Source organism: Carassius carassius, chromosome 27 (genome assembly GCF_963082965.1).
Source record: "Carassius carassius chromosome 27, fCarCar2.1, whole genome shotgun sequence".
In the NCBI taxonomy this organism is placed as follows: Eukaryota; Metazoa; Chordata; class Actinopteri; order Cypriniformes; family Cyprinidae; genus Carassius; species Carassius carassius.
In genome coordinates this window covers 15,262,408-15,288,595 of record NC_081781.1, presented here as the reverse complement: position 1 = coordinate 15,288,595, position 26,188 = coordinate 15,262,408, and the positions used below count along the sequence as shown (strand labels likewise).

At 37.1% G+C, this 26,188-nt stretch overlaps 3 protein-coding genes across 3 annotated transcripts; 1 reads left to right on the top strand and 2 right to left on the bottom strand.

Annotated features, from left to right (window-relative positions):
• The first annotated feature begins 712 nt into the window (after window positions 1-712).
• Window positions 713-9,369, top strand: LOC132107417 (E3 ubiquitin-protein ligase SH3RF1-like). Its single transcript, XM_059513625.1, has 6 exons — window positions 713-758; window positions 2,290-2,416; window positions 3,000-3,283; window positions 3,699-4,027; window positions 6,455-6,813; window positions 7,995-9,369. Exons 1-6 carry the CDS (start codon window positions 713-715, stop codon window positions 8,161-8,163), a joined length of 1,314 nt encoding a protein of 437 aa, XP_059369608.1. The 3' UTR covers window positions 8,164-9,369.
• Window positions 9,370-15,593: 6,224 nt separating this feature from the next.
• si:dkey-15j16.3 (uncharacterized protein LOC556440 homolog) lies at window positions 15,594-18,748 on the bottom strand. The gene is made up of 7 exons (XM_059513624.1): window positions 18,700-18,748; window positions 17,217-17,519; window positions 16,658-16,984; window positions 16,417-16,524; window positions 16,153-16,227; window positions 15,912-15,976; window positions 15,594-15,819 (listed from the first exon to the last, which is right to left on the bottom strand). The coding sequence occupies exons 1-7, from the start codon at window positions 18,746-18,748 to the stop codon at window positions 15,706-15,708; spliced, it is 1,041 nt and encodes a 346-aa protein (XP_059369607.1). The 3' UTR covers window positions 15,594-15,705.
• Window positions 18,749-22,726: 3,978 nt separating this feature from the next.
• LOC132107291 (uncharacterized) lies at window positions 22,727-25,137 on the bottom strand. Its single transcript, XM_059513526.1, has 8 exons — window positions 25,094-25,137; window positions 24,903-24,987; window positions 24,653-24,787; window positions 24,407-24,564; window positions 24,196-24,304; window positions 23,568-23,811; window positions 23,295-23,451; window positions 22,727-23,203 (listed from the first exon to the last, which is right to left on the bottom strand). The coding sequence occupies exons 3-8, from the start codon at window positions 24,756-24,758 to the stop codon at window positions 22,931-22,933; spliced, it is 1,047 nt and encodes a 348-aa protein (XP_059369509.1). The 5' UTR covers window positions 24,759-24,787; window positions 24,903-24,987; window positions 25,094-25,137; the 3' UTR covers window positions 22,727-22,930.
• Window positions 25,138-26,188: the final 1,051 nt, after the last annotated feature.

Sequence of the window (26,188 nt, the reverse complement as noted above, 5' to 3'; positions counted from 1 at the left end):
GTTGTTGTTGCTCCGTTTGCATTTGTATTGTTTTACTACTTACACAATTAGTTTAACTATATATCATTATATTATTTACAATACACATATTTCAATTATATTTTAGAGGGGGACAACCCTCAGATAGGGGGGGTCGGGACAACCCTCAGATAGGGGGGGTCGGGACAACCCTCAGACGCGATTTCCGCCTATGTGCATTGTACAAGGAGCAGTCCTCAAAGTGCAAAAAGAACACAAAAAAACAAACAAACCAAAAAAACACTTATGGAATCATACATACACTGGTGCTACAAACAAAATGAAAAATGCTGTGAGCAGCAAAACTGACACTAAACAATGCCTATTGGTACATCCACCAAACTTGACAGCATGTCTCACCTCAAACATGTTCAAACGTTTGCATCCTTTCACAGGATGCAACCACCCCCCTTCAGCCTGCTCAATCCATTGTTTAAATAGTCAGTTTTCCCGCCCAAACTCTATTGGGACAAACCATTATCACGGGGTAGAACCCTTTGCCTGTAACTCTCATCACAAACTTCCTCAGCTAACATTAATACATAAATAACATAACTACAGTTCATGAACTCACTTCTGACATAGTAACCACGATACAAACATGCATAACAAAACACCACAAAAAACTTACATTAAACATTAACACCTCATAGCACTCATGTTTCCCTCCATTTTGTAAAATGGTACATTCCGGATGTGCGCACTACCCGAACCCACCACCAAAACACTGGATCAAACAGGCAAGATCTAACATGTGCTATAAAATGTAAACTCACGCAATAAAGAAATAATTTAAAACAAACAATGACTCTCTATTATCTCTCAACACTAACACATTGCACCTTTGATGTTGGTACTGTCCCTCCTCATATACATTGTCAACACACAATATACAATAACTTATTTCTGGACTCAACACACCTAGTAAATTCAGAATAACATTAGACTGGCACTCTAGTGATGATGTAAGTGACCTAGCCCATCAGAACATTATGCTTGAAATAAAACCAGCTTATAGACACCTATCAATATGTCATATTTATTGAAAAATTTTTTTAACCTGTTAGCCAGCACCAGAACGTGGGCGTCCTGAACGCCCCTAAACTTGCACGTGTCAGTGTTTACGAATAGATTAAATGAAAAGGGACAAATTTAATCTATTCGTAAACTATGTATCTGTTACAGGCCCTGTCCACACGGACACGGGTATTTTTATAACCGTGACTTTTTTTACGCGGTTCGGCCTTTCGTCCACACGAAAACGCAGTTTCAGGGCACCGAAACCGAACATTTTTGAAAACTACGGCCAGGGTGAGCATTTTCAGAAACACCGGTTGCAGTGTTGTCGTGTGGACAGTATAACCGGAGTTTTTGCCTTGCGACGTCAGAGTGTGCGCCGTTATCCGCTGTGTTTGACGTCAGATTGTGCGCTGCTTACTGCTTCTGATTGGCCAAGGTGACTTTACAATTTGGGTTATATCGCCGCCTGCTGGTGTGGCACCGCTTGATAGCACGTTTTTGGGTTTTCATGTGGACGGGATTTTTTTTTTAAATGCAGGAGGAAAAACTCTGGTTATAAAAATACCCTTGTCCGTGTGGACTAGGCCACAAACACGCCAGGTTCCACCTCCACACAATCACAACGCACACCCTCACCGGAGTTCTAAATCACATCCACCTGATCCTCATCACCAGCCTATCACCGCAGCACCATAAAAGCCACACACACACGCATTCAAACATTGTCCGGTTACGTTCGCGACAAGATCATTCCTGTATGCTTATTATAAGGACTAACTCCTCTTCTACTCTCTCCAGCGATTCCCTCCGAAGACCCAGTTCCCCAAGTGTGTGTGGCTCTCCGTCCCTCCAAGAAGTCTTCACCCTACCTTCACGGATCCATCCTCATTGTCACTCATCACTACCTACTCCTCTACTTGTGTCTGTGTACAATAAACATCTTCATTCTGTTACTCCTCAGCTTCCTGAGTGATCCGTAACAGTATCATTATAAAGAAGGAAGCATCGAAGACAGATCACTGTTTCTCAATGGAAAGATTTTGAAGACTGTATTTGTGTAAGCAGTACACCTAAAAACATGAAAAATGGAAATGCTGTACATACCAGATCTGTCGTAATAACGAGTCATAAACGCATCCACAGCTGTAAATCCCAGTTTAGTTAGAAAGGTAAGGGTCCACTGAACGATATCTCATGGAGCACGTTTAGTCTAACGTTGTAATATGGATCATAATTCCTTTGAATTATGAGTTGGAATTGAGGAGGGGGAGATGTTTCTGGTGCTGGAGCGCTGTCAGGATGGCTGGTTTAAAGGAACATCCATGCACACCGGCAAGATCGGAGTATTTCCTGGTAACTACATGAGTCCTGTTAACAGGTATGATACACACTTACACACTTGTCCTCTGGATCAGGCACACAACACACCACACATAAAGTCTCCACTTGCAGATAAATCTGAGCTAGTCACGTTCCAGTGTTCCAGGTTCAATAAAAAATACACTTTGTTGACTCATCAATCATAATCTGGATTACAAATAAAAAAAGGTGATATGTGAGATCAATCAATTTTATTTATTTATTTATTTATTTTTTGCTAAAGGGCATTTTGCCATAAATGATGTCAATAAAACTTATTATGCATCCCTTTAAACTCTGAAAACTATTGTGGCAGGAATGAGAATTACATACATAATATCATTCACTGATTGCATGAAAACACATTACCTAAAGGCATTCAAACCATTGTAAAGATGTCTTCAAAATGTCTTTCTTACAGCTATTCTTCTCATCTGACCTGTGATTTAAAAGGGAATACAACTACATAGAGCATGTTAAATGTACAGATGTTTCGGCTTATTTGCTGTAAAATGTGTTGCAATGTCAAAAGATTCAGGATGAGCACTAGTGTCAGTTTAGACACTTGAGTATTGACCTCATATTTCTTCCTTTTACTGCAGGACTGTTTCTGGCAGCAGTCAGCCAAAAGTTCCCCTGACCCTGTGTTCCCAGGCGGGATGTGGTGTCACCATCGTCAGCTCCGCCTCTGCTCCTCTTGGAGCCGCCCTGGGGAGTGTTGACCCCAGCAAACCCCTCCCAGTCTGCCCAAATCCCACCCCGTCTTGCCCACTTCCTGCTGCTGTAGTGTCAGCTGCACATATAACCACTGGACAGCACCCCAAAGTGCTCATGCATGTGACGTCACAGATGACCGTTAACCAAGCACGCAGTGCGGTCAGGACAGGTAGAATTACATGCACACACGCACCTACAGTAATAACAATCACCACTCAGAAATGTATTTCAGAAACAGGCCTGTGTGCTTATGATAAAATTGTTTTTTTACTTCTGAATTAAAATTTGTTTGAGGAATAACGCATTTAAAAATAAATAATTATTGAAAAGAAAGTAGTTTGGCATATTTTTATTATTTTGTTATCTTTTTTTTATTATTGCTTGGCAAACAATACTTAAAAATTAATTATCGTTAACCAAATTGTCACTAAATTTATACTTTCCTGGATTTTTTTCAAAATCATATAAAACCAATATGATTGCAATATAGTATTTCTAAAAACTATGTTTAAAAAACATCTTTATAATGGGCACTCAGATTTGTCATCACATAAATCTTTTATTCCATCTTTTTTCCTCACCAGCTGTGAGTCATAGTCAGGACCGGCCTACTGCAGCAGTGACACCCATCCAATCCCACAATCCTCTGTCCTACCTTCCTAGCACAGCTGTGGTTCTTCAGGCGTCACCTGCACTCGGCTCCAGTCCAGGGTCCTCCTCAGCCAGAGTCGGTGTGGCTATGAGCTGTGCCGCCGCCTCCTTGACCCCTCCTAATGTTAGCGCTGCTTCTCTGGACAGTGATGCCTTGAGACCTGTCTCTGTTGTAGCACTTCCTGTGAACCCTGGCAGCACAAAATCTTTCGGTTCAGCCTCAAATCACGGTGTTGCTTGTAGACTGGATAAAGACTGCAAGGTGAGACTTGTTGAACTAAATCATTTTACAACATCTACAGCTTTTTTAGTGGTTTCTTTTTTGCCTTTCCCTCCCATCAGTGTTATTTTAATGTGCTGCAGTAAGGAATTTGACTATTAGAAATTTTCAGTTTCACCTCATTTGCTGAGCTGGATGGTTAAGCCTGCTGATATAGAGCTGAAATCATCAGTTTTATGATTCAGACTGTTCTGCGAACCCAGAGGACACAACCCTGAGTGTTGTTCACTTTAGCTCAATGTTCTGGGACATTTCTTGGTACTCTTACATGTAAAGTGTAACTTCTTTTTTATTTTTTACCAGATCTCTGGAGATAATCATTCTGATGTGTTTTTCATTCTTTTTGTTTTGGATAGCTGGGATAATACTACTAGAGGAATTATTGATATAATGAAAATTCTATAAAAATATGGATTAAAGTGATTAAAGCAACTCAGAGTCAATTAAATAAGTACAAACAATATTAAATAAAATAATTAGTGCTGTCAAATGATTAAACGTGTGTACTGTGTATATTTATTATGAATATATAAATACACACACATGCATGTATATATTTAAGAAAAATATGTTAAGTTTATAAATTTAAAATATTTATATATAATGTCAATTATATGAATATAAATATATACATGGACATATTTTCATAATGTATATTGTATGTGTGTATATTTATATATACATAATACATTTACACAGTACGCACACATATATTATGTAAACAAAAACATATTTTTATTAATTCATTTATAATATTTTAATATTAATTCAACTGTCATTTTAGAACAAATCACATTCCTTTTTACACAATGACGGGCCACATGACACATGATGCTCTGCAGCCAGAATAACACTGTGTGAATGATGGATAGATTTTATTTCATAAACTAGATTCATTATTTGGTAGATAGATCTATTATCTGATATTCAGATTCTCAAATATGTGCAACTAAATGCATTTTACTTTTCAATATAACGATCATAGTTTCCATTTAGTTTCCATGTTTTTCATTTCATTTAGTTCTCCAGAAGTGATAGTTTTGTTGTCTTTGACATATGAGACTTAAAGTTTTATTTACAAACTTTTTTTGCAATATTTCAAAATGGTTTGAATCTTAAATCTGCTGCTTAAGGCTGGAATACATTACACAAACTTTGGAGAAGTTGACACCAGTCTGCAGATTTGAGTTGACGACAGATTTAATAGATAGAGAATCATGTAGAGTATGATAAACAGACTTCAGTTTTGTTTTGTTTTTTTAAGCTTCAGACTATAGCCGCTTTTCCACTGCAGGAACTTTACCCAGGAACTAGGGACTTTGGGCTGGTACTCGCTGTGTTTCCACCACAGGAACCAGGAACTAAATACATTTCAGAGTAAAAAAATGCCCCTCAGAAAGTCCCTGCTGGCGAGGTAGTACTTTTTCAAAGGTCCGGAACTTTTGGCGGCAGGACTTAGGTGCTAAACATCCTGATTGGTTGAATTCAAGCGGTATTGTGATTAACCACCATTTATTCGGATCATTTTAAAAATATTACTGTTACTGTGTCATGAAATGTAATTTTAAAAGTATTTCAGGCGAGAATGTAGTTTAAAACTCAAATCTGTGGTTTATTTATAAAGACAGTGCATATTTAAAAATGTGTTTCGCCGATCTCTGAGACGGTGAGTTCCACGTGATCAGCGAGAGCTCAATCCTCATGTATCCGCCAAGAGCAGCCTCACCTCGGCTAGACCTTCTGATGTGTGCCGCTGGCTCTGATGTCTCTTTAGTGGTTAAACATAAAATATAATTTGTTTGAGGTAAATCTAACCGATAATCTTTGGTCTGTATTCAATTTATCTATATGTTAAAATGAAAATGAAAAGAGGCAATTGATATAATATTTCGTTTAATTGTAATGGCTGTATATATACACATTTACCTGAACTAAGTATATTTCTGCCACTATTATTATGTGTATATGAAAACAAAAGGAAAAAATTTGTGTACATTGTATTGAGAAACGCACGCAGACCTATATTACCAGACTATTTGCCTAATCTTCCCGGTACTTTAGACCGTGGTGGAAATGCAGAAAGCAACAGGTCTGCGGGGAAAAATTGTTCCTGGAAAAAAAAAGTTCCTGGTACAATTGTTCAGAGTAATTTCGGTGGAAACACGGCATATGATTCTATCCAATCAGACTATGTCAAACATGTTTGGTGTTTGGACCTGATTTTAGAATATATATTGATTTTATTTCTCCCACACCAAAATTCAAATGTGTGACACTTCCATTTCCGTTGATGACACTTTCATTGAAAGCTGATAATCTTCACAGATCCTGTGCTGATAATTGCATGTTTTGTGTAAAAGTCGTGCACTCGACCTCTTCATTTAAACAGAATCAAATGTGTCATTTCAGAGAGAAAAGAAAGGCCTGCTGAAACTGCTGTCTAATAAAAAGAAGCTCCGCCCATCTCCCCCATCCTCCCCTACACTGGAGGCGGAGCAGTCTATTGCCATGGAAATGCCCCAGGGGGCAGTTGGACCTGAGATGGCTCCATCAAGCTCCGCAGTGGTGGCAGTAGGACACAACGGCCGTACTGGGGTCTGTCTGATGGATTCTGAGCTCTCTGTGTCCTCGTCTTCATCAAACACAGACACAGCGTCACACAGAGCCAGCTCCCAAGACAACACTGCCCCAATAGCCCCGCCTCCACGACAGCCATGCTCCTCCCTCCTCTCAGTGCAGCATGACGGCCGGCCAATCGTGTGTGAAAGGTAGAATAACTTGTTAAATAAAACACCAAGAATGACAACTATAATGACTCTAGGGCTGGGTGATAAACAATATCATATCAAGATTGCAATAAAAAGTATTTTGATAACGATGATAAGTTTTGGACAGTTTTACTTAATAGGGATTAATCTAACAGCTGATAACACAGAGGAAATACTAAATCACTAGTAAGTTCTTTGTGTGAATGAATGGTGTTATGTACTAACTCAATAAGTTAGTCATATGTAAAAACTCAAACATAAGACATGAAGATATATACAGTATATCAATATATGAGGACAGTCCACAGAAACTTCATCTCCAGAGCTGCTCTGAGAGTCACTTCACCAGCATTTCACAAATTAATTTGAGAGAAACTAGCATCAAAGTGAAACTCAAAGAACTTTACGACATAGTTAGTTTAACTTGATATCGTTCCACTGTGCCATTATTGTTATAGTTGTAGAGTGGAATCTGCTATTCTGTCAAATTTCTGAAAATTTGTAAAGCTTTTTTCAAAGCTTTTTTTAAACATTTTGTCATTAATCACTTACCCCCATGTTGTTACAAAACCCGTAAAAGCTTTGTTCGTCTTCGGAACACAATTTAAGATATTTTGGATGAGAACCGGGAGCCTTGTGACTGTCCCACAGACAGCTATTATTTACTGAAGTAAATAATAGTGTCAAGGCCCAGAAAAGTATGAAAGACATTGTCAGAATAATCCATCTGCCATCAGTCATTCAACTGTAATGTTATGAAGCAACGAGAATACTTTTTGTACGCAAAGAAAACACAAATAATGACTTTATTCAACAGTTCGTCTCCTCTGTCTCTCCCCATCACCATAGTGCCATTTTGTTCATTTAGTTCTCCAGAAGTGATGGTTTTGTTCTCTTTGACATATGAGATTTAAAGTTTTATTTACATACTGTTTTTGCAATATTTCAAAATGTTTTGAATGTTAAATCTGCTGCTTAACGATGGAAGACACATCTTAAATTGTGTTGCAAAGATGAACAAAGCTTTTACGGGTTTGGAACGACATGGGGGTAAGTATTTAATGGTAATATTTATTTTAGGGTGGAGTAACCCTTTAACAGCCAGAAATCAACATTCACACAACATACTTGAGAAGAAACATGACTTGACTTATAAACGTCACATTTTACCATTCCTCCAGGTACCGAGTGATGGTATCCTACCCTCCCCAAAGTGAAGCAGAGCTGGAACTCAAGGAGGGAGACATTGTGTTTGTGCACAGAAAACGAGAGGACGGCTGGTTTAAAGGAACACTTCAGAGAAATGGCCGAACTGGGCTGTTTCCTGGCAGCTTTGTTGACAGTATCTAACACAAATAGTGTTTAAGAACATAACATTTAGATATCAAATTCTCCATGACTGAAAATACAGCACTGAACTTCAGCTTTAATAGTTCAGATTGATGAACAGCAGTGATCGGTAGGACTGGGCTGCTTAGGACTGTTGGAGCAAACTGTGAGGGTCATCAGTTGCATGGATTCGACCACAGTCTAATGAAAATCTCAAAACCAACTCGACTGGTCCTAGTCTTTCAGCAGTAGATCAAAAACTTTTCCTGAAGCACATGAAATCAACACCGTTTTAGCCGTTCTGACTAGGCACCCTATTTCTAGCACAGTAGATGAAGTCGTGATAGGATTCATAATTTATGCATCTGTAACATTTCAAATATGATTAATGTGTGCCTTGTACTGTCTCACTTTACTGTATATAAGCAAAGTGAAGCTTATCTGAGTCATGACAAGAACAATATTCATTTTCTTCAACATTTAACTTATTTTTGTTTCATAGGAATGCAGTTTTCTAGAAATGGGTTGTTATGTGAGCCGATTGGTCAGTGCCTGAAGAGCCTGAATAATGTCACTGGTCATTTCAGATGAAGAGCCTAATGAACTCCGAAACATTGGTTTTGACCATCTATGTCTACTTTAGCTTGCATATAATCTGCTCTTTGAGTCATAGGATGTGGAGTGAGGACACTGCAGGCCTGTCTCATGATCTGATTGCTGTAACTTTACTGAGTGAGGGAATGAAGGATAGCATATTGTTATTTTTAAAAGAAAAAGATGACACTCAGACATTTTATTCAAATATTACTAATATTCCTTTGCAATAACATAGGTTTTTTGGTAGTAGAAAAGCCACTGAGCAGAACAGAAACAATCACTCATAGTAAAAGCACAGACAGTGATAGTGCCATTATTCTTTTGTGCACACGTGTTTGTTCCCTCTCTGGATTAGTTTACTTCAGGCCCATACGTGGACACACAGCTGACCCATCTTTACTGATTATTATGCAGTGGACAGTAGCCTTTACCTACCTTAATATTACAAACTGCTTGTAAAATGTCCTTTAAAAACAGTGTCTAACAACAAATTCACAAACCATTGTTTTTTGCTTCTCTTTAAGTCGGTTTATAATGTTGTCTGCTGTACTTTAGTATTTTATGTGATATTTCATGTTTTGTATACTTGAAAATTGTGTATTTTATGCTTCATACAGTAGATGAAATGTTTTTATTTTGAAAGCACAAAGTGGTCTTTGACAGATTTTTTTCTTTGATGGATTTGATTTATGCCCTGTTAAAACGTAGGTTGATTTTGTATGTTTTTTTCCTCCTTTTTTTGTCTTGATGGCTTTACAAATAACAAGATGGCCTTCATTTGTTGTATTGGTGAAATTTACCAAACTGCCTGTTAAAAGGTTTTATTTGAATCATCATTCTGTGTTTTTGATCACTGGTTTCCATCTCCAGTTATAAACCACCGGATGTCTAGTCATGACATACTGAGTCGACACTAGATTAAACACAAGGATCATTTCACTGCTTGAATCAAGCAAGTTCAGAGTTGATTTCAGTCATTCATCTCAGTCAAGATTTCAGTAAATGGTGTATTATTCACACAGCCAAACAAAAGCTGATCACTTAACATTTTATTTAATTTCATTAAAGTGTGTGTTAGATGGAAGGGGTATAAAATAAAGTAATAACTTTTATAAAAACATGTTTCTCGAATACTGTTGTGAGTTGAGTATATTGGTGTGTTATGATGGTGAGAAGCTGCATACAAAAAAGAAACTGCAGTATAAGCACTTCAGACTTGAGAAGCTCTCCACTATCGATGTTGTTCATTTGTGTCATTCTGCACAAGAAGTCACAGCTGCCCTCACACACAGGCATGCTTTATCACAACACATGAATATATTTTCATCGGTCACACACTTGCTCACATAATAAAGACACACCATCTGTCTAATTCCTCATTATTATTTGGTCAGTCTGTCACTCTTTAATATAAAGCATCTGAAACAAGTTATAATGAATTATTGAGCACTCATTTGTATTATTTATTTAAGGACAAAGCAGAAAAATGTACAAGATTGCTTTTTCTGTTATGTTTTAAGAATTGTAATATTTAAAAAATATATATACAATAAAGAAAAGAAAAAGGACATCCTACATTTTTTAAAGTTTAGTCTTTAAGTCTTCAATGCAGTTTAATCCAAGTCATGATTTAGCAGAAGTTGCAAAATATGTTTTTTTTAATAGATATAAGTATTGTGACATACAGTACATCCAAAGTAAAATGGATGTCAAAAAAAAAAGAAAAAATGTAGGACAGGACTTGGTTCCCTCCATCAGTTGTTGATTGGGTGGAGGTGTGACTGTCTGGAAGAGCGCAGTTACCATTTACATTCAGGTAAACTTGAGTTTCTAGCTCTCAAGTGGGCGATCTGTGAAAAATTCAGTGATTACTTGTACTATGCCCAAACATGTACAGTGTACACAGACAATAATCCATTGACTTATGTCTTGAGTACCATCAGATTAAATGCTGTGGGTCATCGATGGGTCTGTGAATTGTCCAATTTCCATTTCTATATAAGGTACAGACGCAGATACACTTTCGCGATATCCAGTAGACATTACAGACCACCTGAGTGATTACACGGAGACTGTGCCATCTGAGGTTGTGTCAGCCCTGTAGCAAGGGAGCAAAGCTGTCGTCTTCACTGACTCTTTACTCAGCAAGTGATGGGGAAGAGGAAACGTTGAAAGGGGCGGCAGTGGCTCAGTGGTTCATGTAGATTGCCTACAAACCGGAAGGTTGGTGGTTCAATCCCCGGCTCCACCTGACCAAGTGTCGAGGTGTCCTTGAGCAAGACACCTAACCCCAGCTGCTCCCAACAAGCTGGATGGCGCCGTGAATGGCTGACACCACAGTTGGTGTGTGAATGGGTGAATGTAAGGCAACTTGTAAAGCGCTTCGGATGGCCATGTGGTCTGTTGAAAGCGTTATATAAATGCAGTCCATTTACCATTTCCATTTTGAAAGGGCAGATGGTATCCCCAATAGCTCAGGAGGATATCAGAGCGTCACAACAGGATGACATAAGTATTAAGGAAATGATCAAGCTTAAGGAAAGCAGCTGTATCCCAAATAGCAAAGAAAAAATGTCATGACCAAAGGAACCAGACGTTTGGTTCAGGAGTGGAACAAGCTAATAGTGGAGAAAGGAATTATATACCGACACTCTGGTAATCGTAAACAGCTAGTCCTACCTGAAGAACTGAAGCCATTGGTCTTGAAGAACCTCCATAACAACATGGGTCACATTGGTGCCCATTTGGTAACCCATTTAGCATGGGATAGATATTACTGGCCTTTCATGCAGAAGGAAATTGATGATTATGTGATCAAATGTGCAACTGTATCAAACAGAAGCATCCGAATGTTCCTGAGAGAGCACTCATGGGTTCGATTACCACCAGTTCACCCTTCAAATTGATCTCCATTGATTATCTGCACTTGGAGCCAAGCCGAGGAGGGCACGAATACATACTCATCCTTGTGGATCATTTCATGCGCTTTGCACAGGCATATCCAACAAAGAATAAATCAGGGGAAATGGCAGCAGAGAAGATCTTTCAGGATTTCATACCACACTTCAGATATTCAGAGAGACTCCACCATGATCATGGACATGAGTTTGAAAATAATTTGTTCCTGACACTGCAACAACTGGCAGGTATTTCTCATTCAAGGACTACCCCTTACCACACACAGGGTAACCCAGTTGAAAGACTAAACCGCACCTTGTTGCAAATGCTTTGCACTCTGGAGGAAGAGAAAAGGGTTGATTGGAAAGAACACCTTCCACACCTGGTTCATGTATAATTGTACCAGACACGAAGCCACTGGATACTCACTGATGTTTAACCTAAAACCGGAAAAGGAGAACCAAAGCCACGTGACGTTTGCTGAGAAGTGGGCATCCAGAATGCAAGAAGCTTACAAGATTGCATCCAAAAATAGCCAAAAGTCATCGGCGAAAGGAAAGAAGTACTATGACAGGAAGGTGAAAGGAGTACCTTCACAGCCAGGTGATCGGGTTTTAGTAAGGAACCATTCTGAGAGAGGAGATGCAGGCAAGCTTCGTCTGTACTGGGAGGAGGAAGTGCACAAAGTAGTGGAGAGGATCAAAGAGGGGCCTGTGTACAAGATCCAACCTAAAACTGGTAAAAAGACAATTTGAGTATTACACAGAAACCTTTTACTACCAGTGAATGATTTACCTAATGAAGTTCAGACTCTAAAAGTACCTGTAAAGAAAAGACAACTGAATAAGAGGAAAGTCACAGAGCTAGGTGTGGATCAGGAAGAGGAAAGCTCGGAGGACGAACAATATCCTTACTTGCCAGTGAGTGCAGGAAATCATAACCATGTTAAACTACTACAAAGGTCCCAGACTGAAAAGAGATCTCAGTTAAGAGCGTTGTGAGAGAGTTTTACCCTTTGGCAATTGTCGGAACTAGTGACCAGACAGGATGATCAAGCAGAAAGGCGAGGAGCAGGTTCTCAAAGAAGAGGATATTGTCGGGTACGGCCCAGAAGAGCTGCCTCCATCAAGTCAAGAATTACCTGTAAGGCAAAATGAACAATGTGAGAGTGTTGATAAAGAGGACCAAGAGATTTTACGAAGGTCAAACAGACAAGCAAAGCCAAAAGGAATACTGACTTATGACATATTAGGTCAACCAACTTACAAAGTCATTTAAATACAGTCCAGCCTTAGTTCAAGTATTTAAAAGTCTACAAAAGTTATTGCAATGTTACATAGAATTAAGTGTATTCTGAAAGAGGCCTGTAGGTGGCGCATTGCACTAAAGTGATGAGGAATGACGTTCGGGTTAAAGGGCAAAGTCATTAAAAGAAAATGCCAGAATGCTGCAGACACTAATGTGTGTTTTATCATCATTTTATACAGTTACTATATCTCATCCTACTTTATTGAGACCGGTAACAGAGGCAGATCTAAATAATGATTAAAGGACTAGTTCACTTCTAGAATGAACATTTCTTGATAATTTACTCACCCTTATGTCAGTCAATATGTTTTGTGTCTTTCTTTCTTCAGTCAAATTTTTTTTTTTTTTTGAGGAAAACATGCAGGACTTTTCAATGGGTTGAAGGTCCAAATTGTTTCATAAAAGTTCAAAGGACTCTACATGATCCCAGCCAAGAAATAAGTGTCTTATCTAGTGAAATGATCAGTTATTTTGTAAAAAAAAATAAAAATGCATGTACTTTTTAACCACAAATGTTCATCTTGCACTAGCTCTGCAATGCATCACATTACATAATCACGTTGGAAGGGTCACGTGTGGTTAGATCTTCGTCTATGTACTTTGGTTCAAAATGGTACGGTAGGGTTTTCTCATTTTCTCCAACTTAAAAATGATCCTGTTTCATTGTTTCACCTTTTGTAGAGGGTTTTTGACTTATACTTTACACATCTGCTTTGTAAACATTGGGTCGGTACTTCTGCCTACATCATGTGTGACCTTTCCAACATTTTTTTTTATTAAAAATAACCAATCATTACGCTAAATATGTTATGTAATACCTCAGCTGGGGGAGACCTTTGAAGCTGCACTAAAACTGCAATTAGGACCTTCAAACCGTCGGCCGAAATTGAAGTGCATATGGAGAAAAATCCTGCATGGTTTCCTCAAAAACCTTAATATATATATATATATATATATATATATAGGTATTTAATTACATTTACATTTATTCATTTAGCTGACGCTTTTATCCAAAGCGACTTACAATTGCTATACATGTCAGAGGTCGCACGCCTCTGGAGCAACTAGGGGTTAAGTGTCTTGCTCAGGGACACACTGGCGGTTCACAGTGGATTCGAACCCGGGTCTCCCAGACCACAGGCATGCGTCTTATCCACTGCGCTAGCACCACCCCCAATTATTTATTTATTTGACTGAAGAAAGACCTGATCATATTGGATGACATGGGGTAAGTAAATTATCATGAAATTTTTATTCTGGATGTGAACTAATCCTTGAAAGGGGTGCTTGATTGCCATTTCACTTTTTAAACGTTTGTGTGTAATTTTGCTGTTTGATCATAAACAATATCTGCAAAGTTCCGATGCTGAAAATCTTTTAAAAATTATGGCAATTTAATGCCTACAAAAATGGCTCATATGGACTGCAACAAGTTACTTCCCAGGTTTGTGATGTCACAAAACCCTGATAAACCCCGCCCTCTAGGATAATGCTACAAAGGGGATGTGGCCATGTTGCAGCTGCAGTGCATATGCAGTCCATGTGCGTTATGTATTTGGTGCAGAAGCAGTACGGACTTATTATGCTTTCACATAGGACATGTTTGCAGTCTGCAACTGATCCGTGACTGCTTCTACAAACACAACATTTATCCATTATTTTGATGTCAAATCCAAACGTTACTGAAAATGCTTTTTCAGCATTATGATCCTTTTTTATCATAGTGCAGTAAAAGTCTTTCATAGACATTCGTTTAAACTCAATAAATATAAACAATGTATATATTCATGCATTTGACTTCTAGGTTTGTATAAGTTGCTCAATCAATTAGCAATACATTTAAACATAGCATATAGCCTACTTTTCTCGTAAGGCTACCACAAACATTTAAAATTAAAACACCACTAACAGAAACAGTTGACTCTACTGCCTTTTCTTTTGCATTTAAATCTTTATTACAAGCAATCCCGCGTTTCTTAAAGAACTTTAAGTTTTTTTACCACAATAAAAGTATGAGAGAACAACAAACAAAAAACATGCCGTTAAGAGCTGTGCTTGCACAATCCGCTTCACTAATATTATCTGGGTCTCAATCAGGCTCAAATTAATTTACAATACAACTGGAGCACATGCGCTGAGCACTGGTGGTTTAGTCAATCACAAAACACTGGGCCAGCTGACCAATCTGAGCCATTGTGTATTTCTTAGGGAGGGGCTTCATAAAAGCAGGAAATCTTCAGCATGTTTATAGGAGAAGGGACAGAGCGGTGTAGAATAAAGGAAAATTATGTGAAAAATAATGCATTTTTTAAAAACTAAGTATTAATACGTTAGACTGCACCCCATGAACACAATCAAGCCTAGAAAAAAAAAAACGGTCAACGACTCCTTTAAATATTATGATTAAAAAAAAGGGAAAAAATATCAATAGTTGAATTGTTCACTATAAAATCAATAATCATTGATTTTAAAGCTAAAATATGTGAACCACCAAACCCAACACACTATGGTTTCTCACTTTGTGTGATAACTTGAACGTGCATGCACATAGTGTCAGTGCTTACATCTAAAAATAGAAACAGGCAACACATCTCCCTCAATTGTTTAGTCCTGCTTTGTAATCATCTTGATATGCTTTCAGCCAGCCCAAAGTCACATAAAAAGTCCTCCTAACAATGAATAGATTTTCTTTTCAAATTAAGAGTACGGAAAACTCAAAAGTGAACAGTGGTTTCAGTCCCTCTGCAGTAGTCAGTTCTTTTAGCACTTAACGTTGACAGGAGCGTACTCTGTGAGCTCTACTGGGTCACTGTGTGTGTGAGCTGCTCTGGATGCTGTTTTAACATGGACTACAGCAGAATACATAACGTCGTCCTGGAGAAAGAGAGGAAAAGATGGGGTGATTGCCCACACAGCATCGCATCAATACGTTATGTAATCAACAGTAAAGGTAAGTTTGTTTTCACCTGATTGTCTTGTTCTCTCTTTAGCTCTTCATCATCAGTGGTCTCCTTTTTATCATTTCTGCCTCCTGCAACATTAGAAACACCAATCTAATCACTAAATATGTTTTTAACACTTTTTTTTGGTTTTGTACCTATTATTCAATGTATTTCGAGAGTACAGCCGCATTAGCTGGTCATTTACAAGTATGTATATTTTGGTAGTTATTAGTTATCAGAAATGTGATTGTGTGTGTTAATTTACCTCTGCATCTCCATAATATAAATACCAGAAATGCCAGTAGAAGCACTGAGAAAAACATTCCCAGAATGAAAACATCTGTAGAGAAACAGAAATGGCTTCATAAATGCTTCTTTTTTTCTCAAATGTTGTACAAATACAGTATGCATAAATCTCTCAATATTCATAAAAACTCCATGCATGCATTTAAAAAACAAAAAAACTAACTCTTGACAATGAGAGAATTAAAACCATTGTTGTATAATAAAAATTATGCCTGTGACTTACATTGAGATATATGTTGTTGAGTTGGATTAAGTTGTGAAGTTGTAGAGTCTTGTGTTTGGTGTGAAGCTTGATTTGTCGTTAAAGTGATTGTGTTGACATGAGGTTTTTCTGTTCAGAAGCCAATAATAATACAAAACACTATAAGTCTGTAAGTTGACATCATTCTTCTTAATATTTAGATTCTTTGTGAAACTAAATAAATAGTAATGGTGATCTGACAGCAGAAATAAAAGAAACCTACCTTCAGGTTGTTGTACAGTAAGTCTGAAGCTGACTATTTGCTCAGATGAGACAGAACACTGATATTCCCCTTGGTCCTCTGTCCTCAGTGCTGATATGTGTAGAGAAAGATCTCCTGGAGTGTTTGGATTTAACAGTTTGACTCTGTTCTTGTAATTCTCAGTCTGTTCATTTGGGTAGATTACTTTATGATTATTTTCAATTAAATAATTCCATTGCATCCGTTCAGGTTTAGCCAGTAGTTTAGCGCAGGAACAGGGCAGAACCACAGACTCTCCTGAATATCCAGTCACTGCTAATGTCTTTCCATGCTCAACCAAATCACACCCTGAAAACATTTGTAAAACATAATTTAATTTTACATTTTAATTTAAACATAATAATAATAAAAAAATACACAAACAAATTAACAAATAAAAAAATTTCCTATAATGATTCCATGTAACATTTAATATAGCTGCAGCCAATAAAGTCCTGGATTATAGTAAGCAAAAGAGAAACTCAGTTGTCAATGTGTGTGAAATTTAAATATCTGTCACATGCTCCCAATTTGCACTTACCTTTAACATTTAAGTGAACACGTGTTATACTATTTGATTCGGTTAAACAGTTATAGTAGCCCTGGTCATTCATTCTGAGGTCAGAAATGAGGAGAGACAGATTTGTTGGAGAATGTTCATTAAAGAGCACATGTCTGCCGCTGTATTTCTCATCTTGAAATACTTGAATCCACTGATTTTCCCGCTGAAACTCCCAGGTGAATGTTGTGACTGTAGACTGAGGGTCAGCACAGGAGCAGGGCAGCACAACTGAACCACCATTGTATCCTGTTATTGTCTGCCACACATCTGAAACATTACAGCCTGCAAACAGAAGAGTTTATTCAGAGCATTCAAATGAGCTTTACAGAAACTTATAATAAACGTACACTGGAAAAAAAATACCATGTAAAATGTACTTAATTTTTCTTTTGCATGTTTTTGCACACATTTTTTAAGTAAAAGTTAAGTGTGGGATTTTTAAGTATAAAATCTACTTTAAGTTATGTAAACTTAGTAAATAAGTAAATGCAATGTGGCCAATTAGAGATTGAGGAGTAATTTCTGCTTATTTCTTTGTTAAATTTGCAATACTCAAGTAAATTTCACACAGTCAATTTTGGCAAACTTTACTCAAACTATAAAGAGCTGAAACAAATCATGATATTAATGCATGTGGTTCATACAAACATATGAGTAGTAAGCAAGTAGACAACTTATGATCATTTTTAAGATAATATGTTCACCCAAAACAGTTATTACCCAAATAAACAAAGAGACCTCAATACTTGGTACACGATACACAATGACTGTAACAAACAGTGGATAGTCTTTGAGTATGAACAGACCATTTTGAGAAGAAAAAGAACTCCAGATGTCACAAAACTAAACCTATAACAACAAAAGTCTCTATAAAACAGTGAAAAATTTAACCTTATTAATTATAAATGCCCCAGTGCATGATGGGAACAACAGGATCATAACTTTGATATTTAAGCTACTTAAAGAATCTTTGTAAAGATAAACAATTCAAAGTAAAATATACTTATAAGTTGAAACTTTAATTTCTACAAACTTAAATTGATTACTAATATAGAATTTACTCCTGTTTAAAATTCTTGCCTGAACTAAATTATTTAATGTAGAATTTACATTTGTTTTTCTATAGTATTCACTTCACCACAAAATCATTTTTATGTATAATAGAATGCAACATTTTTATTGTCTGTATGCACGACTTTACAAAAGAGAAAGCTGTCTTCCTGATTTCATGAGATTTCCGATGTCATTGTCATTTCCCTCAAAGAGCATTTTTGATTTTAATGTTTTGAAATTGAAAAATTAAATCAAAGCTCTGCAGGCGTGAATAAACAGTTCTGTCTCAGAAAAAAACATACAAACTACAATTTCAATTCAATGCTTCATTTAAAGAAAAAAAGTTTTCATTTGAGATGTTTTTAATTTTACATTTTTTTATCTCAATCTGAAAAAAATCTGAACTCACCTGTACTGAAATGAATCATAAAGATGAAAAGATATAAGTGGACCCTCATGACTGGTTTTCATTCACTAGTGACCCGCTTCTATTTTATGTGGCAGTGGACACGGTCCACAGTCTTAATAGTTCGGTTCCTGTTAGCTCGTACTCTCAGAAAGTATAACTTCCTGTTTCATTTCTTTGCATGATGTGTCTCTGTATGTTTTTCTGTTTGAGTATTATTTTTAGTTCACACACTGACAATGCTCTACCATTGTATTTCTTGTTTGTATTATTGTATGATTGCATACTATGCCTAATTTTTCCTGTACTTCCTTTTTCTGGTTTACCACTTAACATCACCCCACTTAAAACCCCAAAAAGCAGTAAACACCTTATTGTCAGCCTCGAGATGTTGTGTCATTATAGATCAGAGCTGCATCTGTGTGCTGTGTGTGATTGATAATCAGCGGGCTGCCAAATCAGTTACAAATATATACATCAAATATATACATATATGTTCATTTTGAAGGTAAAAAACAACAACTGGAGATGTGACAGAGATTAACAGCCAATAAACTTTAGTTATACTATAGCTAGTTAAACTTTAGTTATATATTTAGTCATGTTTAGTGTGTAAAAAAGCATAAAAGAGGCTATACACAAGAAAACAGAAGAAAACATTCAGTAGCTCTTGTGAATCCACTATCATTGTTACACTTTATTTGCGAAAGTGTTGTCTCCACATAAAACCACAGTCACCCTCACACACAGAAATACACATAGATGCTTCCTTAGCACTCATAAATCTATTTATATTAGTCACGCACATGTCTACACAATAAACCAGCCCTATACAACTCCTTTTATTAGTGAATTCATTTTGTCTGTCTGTTACTCATTCTCATTAAACAAAATAATCGGAAGTAATTATTGCACAGTCATTGTATTCCTTTTATATTGCACACTGGAAAAGCTTATTATATTTTAATATTAAAGATCTGAGTAAATATAGAATCCATATGCTTTTTGGACATATTTATGAACAAAAAAAACAACTTGATAATGTAACCATAATCGTTGTTTAAAGTTTCCATTTATATCCACTAGTCAAAATAATTAGATTTTTTTATTCAGCTGAAGTACTGTTTTTACAAAAACTTCATTTGATGAAAACACAACAGTGACAGAGGCAGAAACACATCCTTGGTCCTCTATTCTTGTCGGCATGCATTTAAAGTAAAAATGGTTGTTTTTTTAAATTACATGAAAATTAAGACTTTTTTTTTTGTCAGAAAGCAGGACATTATAAGACTTTTAGCATAGTACTTTTGCTTCAAACAATTATCAAATGTTGCACGAAATATACATAGCTGTTTCATATCATATATGTCAAAATGTTCAGTAACAGATTCAATAAACATTCATTCTATTGGCAAGAATAATTTTTCATCCTTCAGTGGTTGCCAATCAAGTGGCTTTTTGTACATGTGTAATCTTAAAATGCTAAGGTCTTTGAATATTAATTCTGAGTTTTAAAATGAACAAATCCTGTTTTCAAGTTTGTTTATTATTGGAATTGACATATTCAGGGAGCTCTATTGGGTCTTTCCATTAGCGGATGTGGTTTTAACAAAGACTACATAAGAACATGCCGCTTCATCCTGGAGAAAGAGCAAAGAGATTGTTTACACCTAAATTGCACACAGCATTGCATATAACCACATATATCATAACATCTAATTCAGCAAATTATGAAACATTCAGACATCAGAAAACTATCTAGGCAGCAAATGCTGTAACACAAAATGATAGAAATGTTTTTTTTTTCCAAAAATGAAATAGTAATAAACACATCAACCATCACACTAAAGACAAGAACTTCCAGCACCTCAACAATCACATCACACTGTTTTTAATGATCTTAGTTCAGTTTCATTTCTCCTGACCACCAGAGGCAGTGTTTAAGCACTAGTGGATTATCACTGTACCAGCTAGACAAGTCGGGATCATAGACAGTAAAAGAAAGGTCGGGATAATATAACAAAATGGTCACATGGTGACATAGACTAATATTCCTTTGCAATAACTTAGTTTTTTTTTTTGTTGGCAGAAGAAAAGCCACTGAGAAGAACAGAAACAATCACTCATAGTAAAAGCACAGACAGTGATAGTGCCATTATTCTTTTGTGCACACGTGTTTGTTCCCTCTCTGGATTAGTTTACTTCAGGCCCATACGTGGACACACAGCTGACCCATCTTTACTGATTATTATGCAGTGGACAGTAGCCTTTACCTACCATAACATTACAAACTGCTTGAAAAATGTCCTTTTTACAAACCATTGGTTTATGCTTCTCTTTAATGAAGGTATTTTTGATTCAAAACGACTGAACACCTGTGACAGTGCGATTTGTAGTTGTAGAGAAAAGCCACACATGTGTATCAGTAAATTTGAAGTCACAGAGAGAAATGTTTTAAGAGTTGCAAATCTGTAGACTTTTTTTTCTCTCCCACAAACACAACACAACAGTTAAACCTTCTCAAATTCTTCATTGCAGGTGCACAAATCCTATTCTACAAATCACAATTTAAGAAACACGTACGCTCACATTTTTGAAACAATTGCTGCAGTGAATATGGTGCAAAATGCATTTACACACCCGCATCAAGAAATGTGATTTGTGATGTGATGTGTGGCTTTTCTCTACAACTACAAATCGCACTGTCACAGGTGTTCAGTTTTTTTGAATCAAAAATAACTTCATACTCTTTAAGTCCGTTGATGATGTTGTCTGCTGTACTTTAGTATTTTATGTGATATTTCATACTTGAAAATTGTGTCTTTTATGCTTCATACAGTAGATTAAATATTTGTATTATTTTGAACGCACAAAGTGGTCTTTGACAGATTTTGTTTCTTTCTTTTGGAGAATTGTTTCCTCCTTTGTTGTCTTGATGTCTTTACAACTAACAAGATGGCCTTCATTTGTTGCATTGGTGAAATTTATCAAACTGCCTGTTAAAAGGTTTTATTTGAAATTTGTCAAGAGTTCAGTAAATGGTGTATTATTCACACAGCAGAACAAAAGCTGATCACTTAACTTTTCATTTAAACTCATTAAAGTGTGTGTTAGATGGGATCTGTATAAAATAAAGTAACTTTTATAAAACATGTTTTGGAATACTGTTGTGAGTTGAGTATATTGGTGTGTTATGATCAGTAGCGTAGCCAGAAAATAGACTCTGGGTGTGCATAAGAAAATCTGGGTGTGCCACATTTATTGTCAGATTACTGTGCAAAATTATGGGATAGTATTTTTGTCGCACTGCTTCCGTCCAACCATACTCCTAGTGGTAATTTGCAGGTCGTGTCAAAAGGTAGTTAATTGTTAAATGTAATAATTTTCTTCCAAATACGATCATTTTGAACTTCTGGTATGATACTTGGACATTTCCAATCTGGCAACACTGTCTGTTGATGTTGGGCCCGGGGAGGGAGAAACGTCCTCATCAGGTGTAACGTTAGGCCTTGTGTCCGGCTGTCCATCAAGCCAAGGTGTTTTGCTAAAAAAAATTAAGAAAGGAGCTCTGCGACATATTGCTAGCTGGCAATGTGCAATCAAAAATGATCTGTTTATGTCATAGACTGCTGGGGTCACAGTCAGCTGCTGTTTGCTGATTGGTTGGCAGTCCGAATGTCGGCAGATATATTTTAACAAAAATAATTTAAAATGTAAATTACATTTTAACATTTTTAGCATTATTGCACCATATATTGGATTCTTATTTCTGTGCCCCTGAGAGTATGATTTAGAATGTTCAGTGGCATCACAGAACTGCCAGATTCAAACAGCTTTCGCGCGTTGGCTGGCACTGCGTGCTCAGCGCTTGTCATATATCACAATTAATATGCAGTGTTTTCAACCACATAATGTTTATTTTAGGTTTCATACATTTAAATATACATAATCACTAGTAAAACAATACATTGGTAGTTTGTAAAATATACACAGATGACTATGGAAGCAGCAAAAACTATCTAATCAAATGCAGGGCTCTCAAGTTTTGAAATGAGTTTAGAGTGAGATTTTGGCGACGGTAGGGGTTTGATAAGGACAGGTGTCTGATCTCATAAATGACACATATTCTTACAAATAAAATAATATTTATTTAATTCAGCATTTATTTATGTGTGTGTGTGTGTGTGTGTGTGTGTGTGTGTGTGTGAGAGAGAGAGAGAGAGAGAGATAATGGTCAGTGTTGTTTATTGTAGGTGTTGGTAGCTGGTTTTGAGGCCTTCAGCACAGGGGTTGGTGGCTCCCATTTGAAGCACTGTGGTTCCAGGCCAGCCATTTTTACTGTCATGATGGATGACAGGGTTCCATCAAGCGCTAAACTGTTCCTGGTTTTGGTCTTGTTTATTCCCACCATGGAGAAAACCCTTTCAGCGTCGTCATTTGAATGAGGGAGGACTAACACCATTGAAGCTATTTTAGAAAGCCTCCCAAACTGGCTCAAACCGGTCACCTTTGAAAAAAGGAACCAAGAGCCTCTATTACTCAAATGCTTTGCTTTTATGATTTCAGTTGTATGTCATGTGATGCCAAATATTTCTTACTTTGCACTTGATTAAGGACATACTCCCCCAAAACTCCTCAACATTAAAGGTGGTGGGATCTTGTGGCATGGGAATATCCATGAGTTGATATTCCGAGAACTCCTCACTCACCTTGTCCTGTTCCTCTGGCCCATTGAAAGGAAGTAGTTCCTGAAATCTAAAAAAGCACCATGTGTAAAGAACGGATTAAGTATTTGTTTTGTGACCATGGTCCAAATTAAACTTAACAAAGTATTAAATATGTTGAAATCTTGGAAAATGTGAAACCCTTGCCTGTCTACGAAGTATAGGGCATCTGCCACCCCACACTCCATCCTCTGCTGCACATCAAGGAATTGAGCGTGCTTCAGCAGGGCCTCCTTCAGGGGGAGTTTTTTGATTCCATACTCCACAGCCCTGACCAGAAACGCTAGTGCTGCCTGCTGGAATAGCTGCACCTCCTGAGGTGTGATGTCTCCAGCCTCAAGCAGCCTGTTAAGGGTAGCTCTGGTGGTGAAGCCAATATTTAGTTTTTCTCCTGACAGACAGAGATCAAAAAGAGATCAAGCAAGTTAAGTCCAGGTAGTTTAAACAGTATATCAGATTAAAAATCACTTTTTATTCACCAAATGCATCAGGTAGACACACAGGAATTTTACCTGGCAATCAGCACTTTAACTGAAAACTAGAAAAAAACACTAAGTGCACATATATTCATGCAAGATATGCCCAATAAGTGCAAGTGGTTGAAGGTATTCCTCTATGTAAGCATGCTATTTTACCCATAGACTACATAAACATTGTATGCCTACACACATTTTATGCCTTTTCCATAACATCAGAGATATCACCCAACTTGCCCAGTAACAATATTCCCAAAAAGTACAGGTCTATCTCCTTATGTGAGACTTGGAAGTTTTACCTGGCAGTTGGTTTAGTGGGTCCATGTAGAGGATGTCATGGACTTGTCGGCCCTGTAGTGCTAACGGCTTCATGAACCTCGCAAACAGTTTCATGATGAACTTTGTCATCTACAAATTTGTAGTTCATAAAAGATTTCCATGTATTACTTGAAAAAGGACATATCAGCCAATGACAAATAAGCAGAAGGATGGCCAACCCTTGCATGTTACCTCTCCATGGAGCTGGAAGATGGAAGACATTTCCCTCTGGAGGAGGAGGTTCAGTGTGGAGAACATTGGCAGCATCGCTTGATAGAAAAGGAGGTAAACTTCAGTCAGGGGCTTGGAAAAAGCATCCACCAGCCTTCTAAACCTTGGTTGTTTCTCATCTGTAAATAAAAACAGATTGTGCTTAAAAATATATATTTAGTTTGGTGTAATGCACCTGTACTACTGTCAATGAAACAAGAAACATACTTAAAGATTTAAAATAGCTGGTAAGTGGCCCATACTGTCGCAGAATTTGGGTTATACACCTCTCCAGGCTTAACCATCGCACTGAAATCTGCAGCAGCATTTCCATGTACTCACTGTCATGGAAGTCACAAAATTCTGAAAAAATAAATAACTAAATAAATTATATATATATATATATATATATATATAACATCAATATAAAAAAGTCTGCATTTTGTTGTATAAAAGTAGAGCTGGTTGAACCACAAACCTGCCAGGTAACCTTTACGATTGGTGCTTCCCTTAAACCAATACCCAACATCCACCGCCAGATCTTCAGGATCAAAACCGGTTTTCTGAAATACATGAATTCCAATATTTAATACAACACTATCAGCAAACTGTTTTACTTGGCATTGGACTTAACAGATAGGTAATATAAAGTGTACTTTTTGAACGTACTTCCAAAAACCTCTGCCCTGCCTGTTTTGGCAGTGTTGTGGATAATATGATAATACGATGGCCATAATCGCGTGTGTGTCGGGGTCATAATAACCATCAGACCAAAACATATCTTAGACTTTAACGTTATATTTAAAAAATCGGGGTCATTGTCTTGGCAAATATGGGGGAGTCTCTAAAGTCTCTAAAACATTCTTTGTACAAGGGGCTGAAATGGTCAGCAATGGCAAATGGAATATTGTGCTGCACCATTGCAACGGCAACCTTCACCTCAGCCCTCCTGGTCTGCAACAGAAACAATTAATTAAATAACTCATAAAGCATTAGATAAGTGTTCAGTGTAATATAACCTACAATTTTAAAGGAAAATGCAATTTATCAGAGGACTCCAGAGGATGCTAACCCTGAATCAACAAACAGAACTAACAAATATTGCTACAAGTGTGACTGCATCATATAATAATTATTAATTAATAATATTAATAATGTTTATCGTCTGGCTGACTACGTCTTGTCTTAATCTATGAAGGTAAATCAGTAGCAAAACTCGAGAGGTTGAAGATCTGATTGTGAGAACTTGTCATATTAATATTTGTATTTGTAAGTTAAAATTTAAACTCACAGCTCTGATGTGAAAAGCTGAATCTTTCAATTTACACCCACAGACAATGATCAAAACACCCGTGTTTTGAATTGGAAGTTGTAGATTAATAGTCACAAATGTGTAGAATGACATTCACACAAAGAAAATGACATACACACATGTTTACGACATATTTACTTTTGCACTTTACAGTTTTGCTGCACAACGTCAAGTCGGCACTTACAACCTCTCAGATCTGGAAGTACAAGTTCAAATCCTAGCGCTCTGACTTTTGCTACTCTTTTTGCGGTATTCTTGTTGCAAAACTCACTTGTGCACTTGTATATGCAGATGTGAGAGAGCAGAGCTGGGGGCGGGGCTTTGGTGCGAATGAAGACATTTTATTGGTCGATGCCCGACCAATGAACAACGCCAATTGTTTTCACTGACTATCCTTAGCTTTGACAGGATTTTAAGACACTGCATTCATTTTGCCATTCAGGTATTATCTA

What these genes read in the sequence shown, in the direction of transcription:
- si:dkey-15j16.3 (XM_059513624.1), bottom strand. Translation starts at nt 18,748, where the DNA reads ATGAGGGTCCACTTATATCTTTTCATCTTTATGATTCATTTCAGTACA. An exon ending in TATATTATGGAGATGCAGAG is followed by an intron (nt 15,977 to 16,152) that starts GTAAATTAACAC and finishes CTAATGTTGCAG; the next exon opens with GAGGCAGAAATGATAAAAAG. An exon ending in AGAGAGAACAAGACAATCAG is followed by an intron (nt 15,820 to 15,911) that starts GTGAAAACAAAC and finishes CTCTTTCTCCAG; the next exon opens with GACGACGTTATGTATTCTGC.
- LOC132107417 (XM_059513625.1), top strand. Translation starts at nt 713, where the DNA reads ATGTGCGCACTACCCGAACCCACCACCAAAACACTGGATCAAACAG. An exon ending in ACGCAGTGCGGTCAGGACAG is followed by an intron (nt 3,284 to 3,698) that starts GTAGAATTACAT and finishes TTTCCTCACCAG; the next exon opens with CTGTGAGTCATAGTCAGGAC. An exon ending in CGGCCAATCGTGTGTGAAAG is followed by an intron (nt 6,814 to 7,994) that starts GTAGAATAACTT and finishes CCATTCCTCCAG; the next exon opens with GTACCGAGTGATGGTATCCT.
- LOC132107291 (XM_059513526.1), bottom strand. Translation starts at nt 24,758, where the DNA reads ATGGAAATGCTGCTGCAGATTTCAGTGCGATGGTTAAGCCTGGAGAGG. An exon ending in TCTTCCAGCTCCATGGAGAG is followed by an intron (nt 24,305 to 24,406) that starts GTAACATGCAAG and finishes ACAAATTTGTAG; the next exon opens with ATGACAAAGTTCATCATGAA. An exon ending in CCCACTAAACCAACTGCCAG is followed by an intron (nt 23,812 to 24,195) that starts GTAAAACTTCCA and finishes TCTGTCTGTCAG; the next exon opens with GAGAAAAACTAAATATTGGC.